Below are 13,932 nucleotides of genomic sequence, written 5' to 3'. Positions count from 1 at the left end.
TGAAAACATCAAGGTATCAGCAATACCTCTAACAGTTGCAAGTAAACGTTCTATTGCAGAAAGGCCGTAAAAGAGGTTCCATATAACCAAAGGGGATTGGAAATTTATTCCTGTTAATTTCTGGTAAAAAAGAAAGGTCCGAGACAGGAGTTCAGGCCCATCTGAGAGCACTAAACAAATACATAGGGAGTCTGGATGTTTGCAATAGATCTTCGTGATGCGTATTTCCACATCTAATAATTTACAGAAATTAGGAAGTTTCTCTGCTTCAAAGTAGGATCTCAACTCTATCTGTACAAAGTGTTACAGTTTGGTCTAACATCAGCTCCATGAACCTTCTCCAAGTCTGTGGTCGCAACATTCTTAAGGAAAAAGCAAAATCTATATTTATCCTTACCTAGAGTGGATGATTAGCTGATAAAGAGTTCCTCACCATCACAGACAAAGGAACATTTTCAAATTTGTGTTGAGACACTAACCAATCTGGGCCCCGTGTCAACATCAAAAATTGTACAATATGCCCAGTACAAAACTTTCACTACATGGGATCTACACTGGGCACACAATCTGCAAAAGTGTCCTTCGGAGGAGAGACTATCATCAATCATTCTGAAATGTTGCAATCTCTTACAGACTCACTATACATCTGCGAGGCAGATTGCTTCTGTACTGGAGTCGATGGCCTCATGAATCTTCATAGTTCCTCACACAAGATTACACTTGAGACCTCTGCAGCAATGTCTGGAAGACCAGTGGAATCAACTTTCTAACTGCTAGGAAGACAGGCTGACCCTATCGTAGACTGTAAGTCATTCTCTGCCTTGGTGGTCTCAGCAGAAGAATCTGTTGGTGGGGGAGCCATTCCATCAGGACCCACCAACCCAGACACTGACCACAGATGCTTCTCTTCGGGGATGGGGTGCTCACATGGGTTCCCTTCAGACTCAGGAAATTTGGTCATACAAATAAGACTTATCACATCAATATGATGGAACTGAGACCAGTTCACCTTGCTCTAAAATCTCACTTTCCAGTGATAACAACAAGCTCTCTCTTTGTTCAAATCAACAACTCAAGAACTATGCATTACCTGAACAAACAGGCAGGGACCCGCTCTCGTCTTCTGTCTTCTGTCTCTCGAGGCTCAAGCCATTTGGAAATGGTGATACCCAGGAACTTAACGATAACAGCCATTTATCTGCCAGTGGCACTGAATATTCAAGCAGATTGTTTCAGTCGACACTTTCAAGGAAGTTACAGTTGGAATTTAAATGACTAGGTCTTGCAAGACATTTTTCATGAATGGGGATACCCTCAAATAGACCTGTTTGCAGATGCAAATAACAAAAAATGCCATGACAATACATCCAGGTTCACCCAACCAGAGTCGAAGGGGAATGCCCTTTTAATAAATTGGTCTGTGAAATTTCTCTACACATTTCCCCCTACTCCTCTCATTCCAACAATGATTGTCAAACTATACAAATCAGAGACCAGATTGAACAAAGCTTCCCAGCTCATTGTGATCGAAGCTCCTGAATGTCAGTGGGCCTTCTTTTGTGGAACGTTATGAATCCTGTGGTCACTGTCTCAATAAGGTGCTTCCCAACGACCAAGTCCATTTTTTTTTATATTTGTGAACTTACAAATTCTGCACTTGTCATCCCATCTAAGCCATTGCCTCTGGATAACATGACTGGGTATAGCTGACAGTTGGGTTATGTTTATTCCACCTAGACAGCCACACACAATAGAGAGCTTAGGTGTGCCTGGATGGCCATCACTGGCACCGGACCATTGTGCTTGGAGGGTTTCAATCCCTCCGCACCCCAATGTCCATCTGATAGCCGCCGAAACTGCCTACACAAACCGGAGGAGGGCAGACAACACTGTGCACTTTGTTCCTGTTCGAGATGGGTGTCACCAAAAACAGCCAGGTGGGAGCAAAACGACATCCCAAGTGCTGCCAACCGTGAGCCCATCACGCTAGTGTTATCTATTTGAGTTGTTTAACAAGATAATAGGCATCCATGTCCCGCACTCCAAGACCTCCATCATCTGCGGGGAGGCGCAATCTACCCAAAGCTATGCGGCGATGCTCTGTACCCCACATGAGCCGAGTGAGCTGTCTGTCCTCTTCTATGAAAATGAATGTGGGGAGGCAAACTGGCAGGGTTGTGAAATAATAAAGGAGACAAGAGAGATTATTTTCGACAGGGCGATCCGTCCCATCACAGCGGGAGGAGCCAGAATTGTATAGACTGATGCAGGGACCCAAATGTTGCTCTCCACCAGCTCTGCATCGGTGTGATAGACCCTGAACCTGAGATATTGTAATGTGATCGGTTCCCACCGAAGATTCGCTCCGACTTTGGGGGGGGAAGCCAGCATAAGCGGGGTAATAATGGAAAGGCATTCGATTGGCCCCAGTTGACCCCAAAGCCTGATTGGTGTCCAAACTCTGCCAGTGCGGCAACGGCTCCCTCAACATCGGCATGCTCACCCAGAGTGTAAAGGAGGAGGTTGTCTGCATAAAGGAAGATATAAAAAGGATTAGTCTTCTATCTAGCCTTGGTAGTAGTGTGAGGGCAAGCGGCTCCATTGCCAAAGCAAAGAATAAAGGTGAGAAGGGACAACTTTGGCAGGAGCTTCTTTCGATGCCGTATGGTGATGAGATCACAGAACCAATTTTCTCTTGCATCCCCGAGCTCGTATGTAGTAGGCGTGTCCAGCCGAGGAAATCACCACCCAGTCCAATGTTCTCCATGGTAATGTATAAGTAATCCCAACAAGTTGAAGCCCTTTTCAATGTCTACAGCTATAACAAGAGCTTTCGGATAGTCACTCAGGCGGCGGGCATAACGTGCACTAATTAGCGAACATTGTTTGTAGTACTCCTGGTGGTTTTAAATCCAGATTGATCTCAACAGATAAGACCTTGTACATTCAGCAGTAGTTGTTGACTAATATCTTACTCAATATCTTATAAACAACATTAAGGATAGACAGGGACCTATCGGAGGTAACCAGTTCCCCGGGTTTATCCTGCTTAAGAAGAGGAACCAACAGAGCCTTGCGAAGCATCGAGGGAAAGCAAGCTAGTGTCCCTAGCTGTATTAAACAGATTAGTTAGTACGGGGCAAGGGCATCAATACATATAGAGTAGAATACTATAAGCAGTCCGTCTGTGCCTGGAGTCTTTCTGCTGGCCAGGGCCTTGACGACCCCCTCACCTTGTGCACTAGGGTTTCTCCCCCAGCAGAGTTGCATCTGCAGCAGAGATTCTATTCATCCCAGCTGCCACAATAAACCTTGCATAAGCTAAAGGTGGGTCTCCTCCTGACGAGTGTAAAGCAGAGTATAGTATTCTGCAAAAACCCTATTGATTTCGGACTTGGTGTATAGCATCCTGTCATCAGGCATGCATAATTGGAGGATTTGCGAGGCGCGTCGATCAGGGCTGGCTAACCAGGCCAGGAGCACAGTCTCGCTGCCTTGTCATGTTCGTTATGTGCTCTGGTGATGTAAGTTTTATGATCATAAATTCGGAGGCGCTCAGTGAGTGCCAGGAGGTGTTCTCTTTCAGTGCTCAAGTGGTCTGGTGGGGCAAGGACACCAACTAAGGGCAGTTCCAAGGCCTCCAGGAGATCTGATTGATCTCCCTATGTAGTTGGGCATGCATCCCCACAGTGTTGGCAATGCAATTATCCCTAATAACCAATTTGAACAACTCTCATTCTGCAAGAAGGGAGGAGGACCTGCCTCCATTGTTCACAAAATAATCGTGTCCCCAAAGCCATCTCGAAAAACAGGGTTATCCAGGGCTAAGACATTTAGCCACCAGGACGGTATAGAAGGTCTAGCAGCACCCCACGTAAAGCTTAGGCGCAAGGGGTTATGATCGGAGTGAGTTTTGGCAAGGTATTCAGCCTGGTCAGCTAGACTATGGAGGGAGGCTGAGCAAAGGAACGTGTCTAGCCGAACAGAGAGGTCATGCCATCCTGAGAAGATGCAATAGGCATTACGCTGAGGGTTTTGAGTTCTCCAGGTGTCAATCAAACCCCATTCCACTAACCAAGAGCGGAAGAGTCGTACAGTTTCATGAATGGAGGAGATGCGGGGATGGGTGTATCAACTGTTGAGTGCAATATCTGCTATGCAGTTGACATCACCCCCTACCAATTGTCAGAAGTGTAAGACCTTGGTGATATGCAGTATTGTAGAGGACAAGAACATGAGTTTGATCTGTGTTTGGGAATATATGTTGATAAAAGCAATGTTGTTCCCATCTAGTTTGCTCCCAAAATACTACAAAGCGACCCTCTGGGTCAATAACCGGCACGTGAGGAAGCAAAGGTTTCCCAGGGAGCACCCATTTTAGCATCCCCTAGCTAAAGAAGAGTAGGCACTGACCTAAATCTTTCTGCTCCAGCGCATGAGTCTTTCTGAGTGCGTGAGGTGGGTCTCCTGGTGGAACGCCACCTGTATTCCTCGCCTGCTCAGATACGTTTGAACTCTAATACTGTACCGGGAAGTTGAGCCCCTGCACATTCCATGCCAGTACTTTAAAGTTATCAGTTATTTTAGCCATACTGAGGTAAACAAAGTTTGGAGCTAAGAGGACCACCCGCCCCAACCATCCAGACTCCCCCCTACAATGAAGCAAAAACGAGCAGTCCATTGACTGCGAGAACTGAGACCTTGTAACATGTATAGGACAACAACCATTCTCCCTAAAAAAAAACGCAAGGACAGTCACGCCAACGTGTTCTGTCCAAACTACATAGACTCATAACTAATTCTCATCGATTGTGAGGCCACTATAAACCAACCACACCACAACGAGTGGGGGCAAGTAAGATCACAGTAAAAAGCCCGTGCCCCACAATCCAGACAATGTCATTAAAATAGTAAGCAGAGGTCTGGACACAAAATGCAACTAGAATACTAGTGCTGGTCGTCCATTCCCCAGCTGGGCCATCGGGGTGGGGTTTGGGAACAGAGGGGGGGGGGGCAAGCGGACCTCAGATAATGTCATCAGCAGTGCCTGGTGTGACTGTAGGAGGTACAACACTGGAATTAGGGCCACTCTGTCTCAGAAGTGGAGGTCTCCCCTAATGCACCTCCCCACAAGCTACACGCCTCTCCAAGTCCGCCGCAAGAAAAAATCTCCTTGCTGGTAACCCCTCCTACATCAACCAAAATGGTTCCTCCGAAGTCTGCTCGGCACAAGCAGACGTGGTGGTGGCGGCATGGTTGCTCATGCCCAACAAAGCATGCGACTAGACCTGTTGCTGGGTACCCATTTCTGGGCAAAACAAGGTGGCGAGTGAACAGTTAACCAGTCAGAACACTCTTTCCTGGGTAACCTTCAGTCTGGTTTTTGCCCAAGCCAAAGCACAGAGACAGTACTATTGGATATTCGTGAAGGGTTACTGGAAATTGCAGTCTGATGGCAGGCAGCACCTTTAGTGCTGCTTGATCTTTCGGCTCAATTCAACACCATCAACCACCGGAATTTAATTAACTTCTTGCAGCCTGTTGCTGGGGACTCCTCCACAACACTTCTTTGGTTAAGTCTTTCTTTACTTACAGGATGACCCAGGCGGTCCTGGATAGATTTCATGCACTAGTGATGGATCTGGGATGCTGCGTTCAATAGAGTTCTCACCATCTCCCAATGCAGTTAAACTTCTAAACGTTTTTTCATAATCTGCTACACTGATGACACAGTTTTTCCTCGGACCAGTAATGAGGAATGTGTCCTTACTCTCAAAATTGAAGTCTGTCATGCATATTTGAATTTAACGATTAACTCTGCAAAACAGTGTTTTTATTGTTGGGTTCCAGGTCGGACAGAATTGTCACTGGTTATTTTATTTGTGGACCACCATTGACCATCCGGGCTAGGTTAATTATCTTTGTGTGTGTTATATATAATGGCTTGAAACTGGGTGGCCTGGTAAATTCCTTCACTAAGGCATTTGATTTACACATTTGTGTTAGCCAGGCTTATACTTTTGTTAGCAGAAGAGCCATCAACCATGCACCATCATGCAACCTATAGGTGGATCACACCTCGACTATTTTGGCACACTCTTTACTAGTGCTGCAAAAAATTCTTGACCACATTAAAAAAGTTGAGAATTTTGCCACGTGTTGTGACGGGCCACAGCTTTGCTGGATTCCAATAGCTGAGTGTGTTAAATCCTGGGCATGATTAGGGGCTTGTTTCACTGAGTGTTAGGTGGTAACTCAAGTTTCTTTTCAAATGCTCCTTAGATATTAGGACTGTCTGGTTCATCCAACTTTTAGAGAGTACCAATAATGGTAGTCTTCTGTAGTTTTTACGTTGAAAAGCATATCTATTACACGCAGGAAAGCAGATTTTTGAGAGTTTGAGCTATTGCGATTGTAAATGACAATGCCTTTTATTTATGTGTTAAAAATAACACAAATAAAGGGTATTGTCCTTTACAATGCCAATAGCTTAAACTCTCGCAAATGCAAGACCTATTGCATTACAAATGCGTGCTATAAAGATTTTAAAAAAGCGTTAGAGAGCGTGTCCTGCTTGCAACAACAGGCAGGACAAAGCTATTTGAGACAATAGTGCTCAGAGGCTGTAAGCAAACACACATGCAACAGGGGATGTTGCCATGGGTGCTTACAAAATGAGACAAGGCGGTACTAAGGAGGGACTACTAAGCCTATTGGCCAATGAACAGCCACAGTTTACAGTGTACAATGACACAAGCTAATGAAAAATGTGGGCAGAGCTTGAAGTCCCTACCTTAATATACAGCATGCCTCAAAGAGCAGCATTTGCGCTGCCCAGGCTCGACCTAAAAAGAATTTTCAAAAAGTAGGTCTTTAAATTTCTTGGCCCCTTGATTCTGACCACGACAGTACCCAAATCCCTGTGAGTTAAGAGCACATAAATACCATTGACTTCACTGACATCCATCTCCAGAACGTATAACTTTTCAGTGGTGAAGCACCTCAAATCTAGCAATTTTTGATTTTCTTCAGACAAATGTGTGTGTGAGATCGCAAAGCAAAGTTCTTAAGCATTTTTTTATCCTCTCAAACTTTCTCATACAGGAATGAAGCAAATTGCAAGAGATTTCTCCATTTTTACAATGCATTTCTCATATTTCAGTTAATATTGTCAACCTAGTGATCTCCTGTCTTAATAATACAAACAAATTTGAACTCTTACAAAGTATCTTACATGGAAATTCGTTTTTGTTATTATAGTGACTGTTGGAATATTGAGCTAGGTGTGTAGCCTTTTTATATGTTAAAAAGGATCTACAAAGTAATATGATCAAATGATACTTTGCTTGCGTTCGCTTTGAGCATTTCAGGCAGTCTGATTTTTATTTAAATCCATAGAATAATTCTTCCCGGCGTCCTGCCCAAATGGTAAACCCAGGTTGAAGTCTAACCTCATGAACTGAATGTCTGAAGTTCTGTTGATCTAATACAATTGCAAATAGGCTTTAGCAATTTAACCTGTATCACTTACTCCAAGTTCAAAGGCTTCTGTCATAGGTATAGCTGGTATTCTGTCATGTGTTTCCTTATGAAAACCAGTGATGGTTCTGCCACACTATAAGCTAGTGATGTCCACACACACTTAATGCACTAGTGACCAGGCATTGTTTCTGTAATTGCAGCATAGTTTACCCTACTTTCTAGTTGTGCTGATGTAAATCACTTTATTACCCAGGTGAGGTACTTCTTCATCCCTACTTCTCCCTTGCCATTTTGATGTTGCTTGGCATTCTGCTCTGAGGATATATATGCACAGGGAACATCATGCCAGAAATGAGTAAAGCAGCTTGTGCGAATCTACTGCTGCAAGGATGATAAAAATATGGATTTTGCCAATTATATTTAAACAACATTTGATTTGAGCTTGAAAAACATACCTTAGTTGGTCATTCAGAGTGTAGCATGACATACACTCTAAATATGGCGGCAGGAACAGTTTGTGGCAGTTTTTCCACATCTGGCAAAATTTAAAGACCACCTTAGTTTTTAGGGGGACAATTATAGGTCTTTCCATAAGTAATGCTTTGATCCGAGTTGCAAAGACACTGTGATGGTCAGGGTGTTGGTTGATATTTCTGCACTCTTGTTTTCAAAAATATTTAGAATGTAGGTGTAGCTGCCAGCTACAACAAAATGATGCGATTGAGAGCGCCATAGTATCCTTGGCTGTATATTTCTTTTGGGTCTGAAATTGGTCATGGTGCCCTGCCCTGTTCCATAGATTCATAAGTTTCAAGGCTCTCATCCAGTGAGGTGAGCATTCCTGAAGGAAGTTGAAGTTACTGTCTTTTTTTTTGTTCTTTCTTTTCTACCAGAAATGACTTGGTGATTGAAATGTCTTGGGTGTATATATGGGATAGGTTATTCATGACAAGTATTCATGTGTGGCATTTAATAAAAAAATTATTTAGTCGGCTACTGTTAATGCAAATCTGTTTTATTGTTTAGAGTTTATTCAATAAATTGGTATCGCTTACGGAAGAGGCCAGAAAGGCTTATAAAGATATGGTTGCATCAATGGAACAGGAACAGGCTGAAGAAGCCCTCAAGAACATAAAAAAGGTTCCCCATCATATGGGTCATTCTCGCAATCCCTCTGCGGCAAGTGCCATTTCTTTCTGCAGTGTTATTTCTGAACCCATCTCTGAAGTAAATGAAAAGGAATATGGTAAGTAATTTTGTGTACTCAATGTAATTGTTGGAAAACTATTGTTTATTCATTTTTATTTTAGTTTGCTTGCATTCTGTAATTTATGTAGTTCTACTCTTAAACGCACTAGTTTTTCCGGAGTACAATGCTTGACCTTTGTGTTTTTTAGGGCAGAGAATGTAATATCACCTTTCATCTTGCATGGAACATTTATAATTTTTTCCTCCAGTATCCAACTTCATTTTTCTTTTCTGACACTGAAATGGTATTTTGGAACCCTCATTCAGCACGTTTATACTGCAACAGTTTGCTCATCCAGAATCCTCTTTTTGGTCTAATCTTTCACAAGATTCTCTCTGTAGTTTGTCTTGTTTATTTTAAACCATATATAGCTCCATTTTCAAAGTTGTCACAGTTGGCTAATGCATGCCATTCAAGTCAGTTTGCCTTTTTCTTTGTCACAAATGCATTGATTATTGTTGCTCAATTTATGATTGTTTAAATGTGAAGTAGGTAGCACTTGTTCATTCCTTTGTGTCAGTTTGAGAGAAGTGAGTCTTGAGTCCTGTGCAGGGTATACAGCGTTCGTCACTGGATCCATAAGAGGACCTCATCGGCGTGATGATGTCGGCTCCCTTTTTTCCGTGCCGTCGACGCTAACGGTTTTCTGGGACTCTCTGTAGCTTTGGCTAGTTACTTTGTGTTTCTGCTGGTGTTTCTCTTTCTTCTTGCTTCTTGTTTAAAGATGTCGACAAAGAAGTCCGGATTCAAGCTGTGCAGGGTAAGCGGTAAGCACATGTCCATCACGGATCCGCACGAGGACTGTGACTGGGGCCTGTCGTCGGATCACGACGTCGAGGGATGCTCTTGCTGTCGAAAGATGAGTACGAAGGCCTTAAAAGAAAGAGAAACCAAGTTGTTTATAGCAAGGATGAAAAAAGAGAAGAGAGGTCCAAGACGCTCCAGGTCGGCATCAAAGTTGACGTCGGGGCATGCTTCTAAGTCCAAGAAGCATAAAAAGAAGAAGAGGCATGGTTCTCGACACCGTTTGGATAAGGAAGCGGCTCCAAGATTGACTTTGCCTACTCGACGCCGTAAGGACTATGTTTCTCCCTCTCCTGTCTCAAATCCTGTTTCTCCTGTTTGACTGACCTCACCTACGGCTCTTGCTCCATCTCCGACGCCGGCACATTCTCCGGCTCCAGTTGAAGATGCTCCGGCTCCCGATGAGTCTTCGACTCCGCTGGCTCCACCGCCGGCTCCGATTGGCCCGAGTCCGGTTATGCCTCAATCTGAGCCATATTCCCCCTTTCCAGGCCCGGGACAAGACCCATCGCATTATTTGAATGCAATGTATGGAGTCTTCACTAGAGCGATGTTCTCCGCTGCACCTTCGAGTCCAATGGGTCCAATGGCTTTTAATCAGGGGGTTCCTCAAGCCTACGCTTAGGCTCCATTTATGTCTTTTTTCCCGGCGACGCAGTCTTGGCATTTCCCGGTGCCGAGGACATCGACGCCGCTTCCATCTTCACCGGCTCCAGCTCGACCGCGTTCGACTCCGGCTGCTCCTCCGGACCTGTGTTCGACGCTCCGTCGGTTGCGGCGCTGCCGTCGCCGGTCCGGAGGATTAGGTCTAGGCGAGAAGTTCAAAGAGTCCTGCAAGAGCAAAGGTACCAGGTTGAAGAGGTGGAAGAGGGTGAGTTCATGGAGTCTGATGACTTGTTTGAAGAGTTGTAGGAGGCTAGTGGCCTGGATTTGTCACCAGAGTGGAAGATTACTCCTGCAGCCGATACTCCCTCTAAAGATGTGGCTCCCTACCACACGGTCATTAGAAAAGCAGCGGAGCGTTTGGATCTACCGTTGCCATTTGCTGAATTCAAGCCTAACCTCCTCACTGAGGTTTTTCATTCTCCCTCCACTGTGACAGAGCCCTTACTACCATTTAATGAGGCCATCACTGAACCAGTCATGGAGGTATGGCGAAAGCCCGTTTCAGCTCCTGCGGTTTCTAAAACTGTGGCTAGAAGGTACAGGGCGGCTCCAGGTGATCCAGACTTCCTTACTTCCCATCCTTCTCTGGAAAGTCTGGTGGTTCAAGCTGCTTGCTCTAAGAGGTCTTCCGGTGCCTTTCCACAGGTTCCTAGTGACAGGTGCGCTAAAAAACTCGACCAATCAGCCAAGAAAGTCTTCTCCTCGGCTAGTATGGCCTTAAAGTCGACAAATGCCACCTGTCTCTTGGGCCGTTAAATACACACACCCATGGATTCTGCTAAACAGCTTGCTCCTAAGTTATCTGAGGAGGACAGGCAGAACTTTAATGAGGTGCTGTCAGACATTCAGGCGGTTGCGCGTTACTACACTTGCAAAGATGTAATTTAGCGTACTCATCCATACGTCTCCACCTAGCAGCATTAGCAGCCTACTTACAAAATCAACAACATTTGTCATTATTTAGAGTACCAGCGATCAAAGCCTTCATGGAAGGTCTTAAAAGGATTATTCCTCCAGATTACCACCCTCTCCAGTGTGGAACCTAAATATTGTTCTCACAAGGCACATTGGTCCCCCATTTGAACCTCTGCATAAATGCGAACTACAGTTCCTTACATGGAAAGTAGCGTTCCTTATTGCTATCACATCCCTTAGAAGGGTAAGTGAGATCCAGGCTTTAACCATACAAGAACCATTCCTTCAGCTACACCGTAACAAAGTGGTTCTTAGAACAAATCCTTAATTCCTACCAAAAGGAATTTCTCTGTTCCATCTTAACCAATCAGTCGAGCTACCAGTGTTCTTCCCAAATCCAGACTCTGTAGCTGAAAGAGCTCTTCATACCTATTTGTGGAGAAGTGTGGCTCAATGGTTAGAGCGGCAGACCCTGATGCAGAGGTCTGGCCCGGGACCAGGGTTCAATTCCCGCCTCGGCGGGTCTTGGGCTCATAATTCCTCGGACCTGATTTCTCGCCTCGGTGCCTATTCTAATCATGGGTCTCACGCTGCAACTCTGGGCAATAGCTTGCTTAATCTCCACAACGGCCCCAACAGCGCTGGGATGCCTGGCTTCACCCTGGGTATGCCCAGGAGTGGACATTTCACAGGGAAAAGCCAGGAAGGGTTCCCTAGCGGTATGATACAGCGCCGGGAAACCCCGGAATGGGGTAGCTGTGCGCTATATAAGTACAAACACATTTACATACTTTAGATGTTAAAAGAGCCCTGCTTTATTACATTGATAGAACAAAATCTTTTCGCAAAACCAAACAATTGTTTGTTGCTTTCTCTCCACCACATAAAGGCAACCCCATTTCCAAATCCGTAACAGTCAGGTGGATAGTTAAATGTATCCAAATATGCTACCACAAGGCTAAACGCACTCTAACAGTTCCCCCTAGAGCGCATTCCACACGCAAAATAGGGGCTTCCATGGCATTCTTAGGAAACATTCCCTTAGAAGATATTTGTAAGGCAGCCACATGGTCTACAACACACACCTTCACTAAACACTACTGTGTTGACGTGCAAGCGAAACAACAAGCTTCTGTGGGTCAGGCTGTCCTTAAAACTTTATTCCCAACTGATACAGGTGACCACCACTAGGGGAGACACTGCTATATAGTCTATCCTAAGTGTGTGATCTGCAGCTCATATGCCTCGAACGGAATATGCTACTTACCAGTATGCATCTGTTCTTGGCTTGTAGAGCTGCAGAGCCACACACGCCCACCCACCTCCCCGGGACCTGTATCTGTTCCAGCATCGTCTTAATTAGACATTACACATGGACATCCTTTCTTTATTTTTACAAACTCCATCATTTCCCATCATGGCGAAAAACAATCTGAGGATGGAGTGGATGCCCATGCGCACTGTAGTCCAAGGGAGGAGTCCCCTATCTCGTGACCAAAGACTTCTTCCGAAGACAACAACCTGCAAGCATCCGAGCCCAACACCAGATGGCGATCTACTATCCTAAGTGTGTGGCTCTGCAGCTCTACATGCCAAGAACAGATGCATACTGGTAAGTAGCATATTCCTTATGCTCCAAGGTCGACTAAATTATGCGGCAAGAAAAGGCAAATTATGTTGCATAATGCACCACATTTTGTGATCTTATTTTATTTTGTCATTTTACACATGCAAACAGTGTTTGGGCAAAGGTGTCACCTCATTGCTGCCAGCTTCACAATCGAATACAACAATAAGCAACATAAATGTGACCAGCCATTTATTTGCAACGGATCTTCCACTACTCACCAACAAAGGTGGCTGCATTTTTTGTAACTTATGATCCGTTTGACCTAGGAACCATTTTTTTTTTTTACATCTGCAGATGATGGATTATGTGACTAATGAAGTTAATCCATAGTTGTGCATAACGCGCCCGCAAATTCGCATACTTCCAGTGGCCCTGCCTACATTATGCGTACATTTTGGACTTCCTTGGGGTTCACCTAGAATTCCAGGAGGATTCCTGGGAAGCTTCCAGTGTTGCAGTTTACCAGGAATACTTGTATCCGGGCTTTTTCTCACACCTGCAAATATACATAGGCACATTTCTGATACTTGGGATGTGATGGAAAAGAGCACTTGCAAATGTGTTTATACTTTTTTTTCTTCCCTATCACCACTACCACTGACAATTTTGGAGGTGTTCTCACCATATTCCTACTCTGTGTATACATTTTCTCCTGCCCTTGACAGAAGTAAACCTGCACCTGTGTCTAACGTTGGAATGTGACTACCAGCTGTTTATAAATACCAGCCACAAACCCACTATTCAGAGTCCTCACCGTCATTGGCGGGTACCACTGCCTTGAGAATGCCTACGACTCATTCCTATGAGCAGACTTACATGGAAAGATCCCCATAGAGGTGGAAATTTAGGTGTAAAGAAATACAGATGAGTGAATTCATGTTTTGTGACTCGCAGGCATGAATGTGCACTTGTAAACCAGGGTGTTTATCGCACCAGAGTCGACTCGGTGAGCAAACACCTTTGGACATCGGACCCTCAGATGGAAAACTCAGGCCCTAGATCTTTATCTCGGTTTGAATTTAGCTTCTGTTATGTTTTTTACATGCTTTGCCCCTGCATTGTAAAATTCTTAGTACTATGGCTGTTGACAGTAGACTTTCACTACAATGTTGCCTATTTGATGTTAGAAATGAAAGAATGGATTATTATGGAGGTTTACAACCTAGTATTCCTTTTTCTTTGAGTG

At 44.5% G+C, this 13,932-nt stretch overlaps 1 protein-coding gene across 5 annotated transcripts in view; it reads left to right on the top strand.

Annotated features, from left to right (window-relative positions):
- Positions 1-13,932, top strand: part of SECISBP2L (SECIS binding protein 2 like) — a 600,623-nt gene that overhangs the window by 495,735 nt on the left and 90,956 nt on the right. For all 5 annotated transcript variants that reach the window (XM_085644219.1, XM_085644216.1, XM_085644220.1 and 2 more), the window contains one exon: positions 8,509-8,728. In XM_085644219.1, the coding sequence (XP_085500345.1) occupies positions 8,509-8,728 (220 nt within the window). The remainder of the gene's footprint in view (positions 1-8,508; positions 8,729-13,932) is intronic.

This window comes from Triturus cristatus, chromosome 3_1, assembly GCF_964204655.1.
Source record: "Triturus cristatus chromosome 3_1, aTriCri1.1, whole genome shotgun sequence".
Taxonomy (NCBI): Eukaryota; Metazoa; Chordata; class Amphibia; order Caudata; family Salamandridae; genus Triturus; species Triturus cristatus.
The sequence above is the reverse complement of the archived record's forward strand: the minus strand, read 5'-3'. Positions and strand labels throughout refer to the sequence as shown.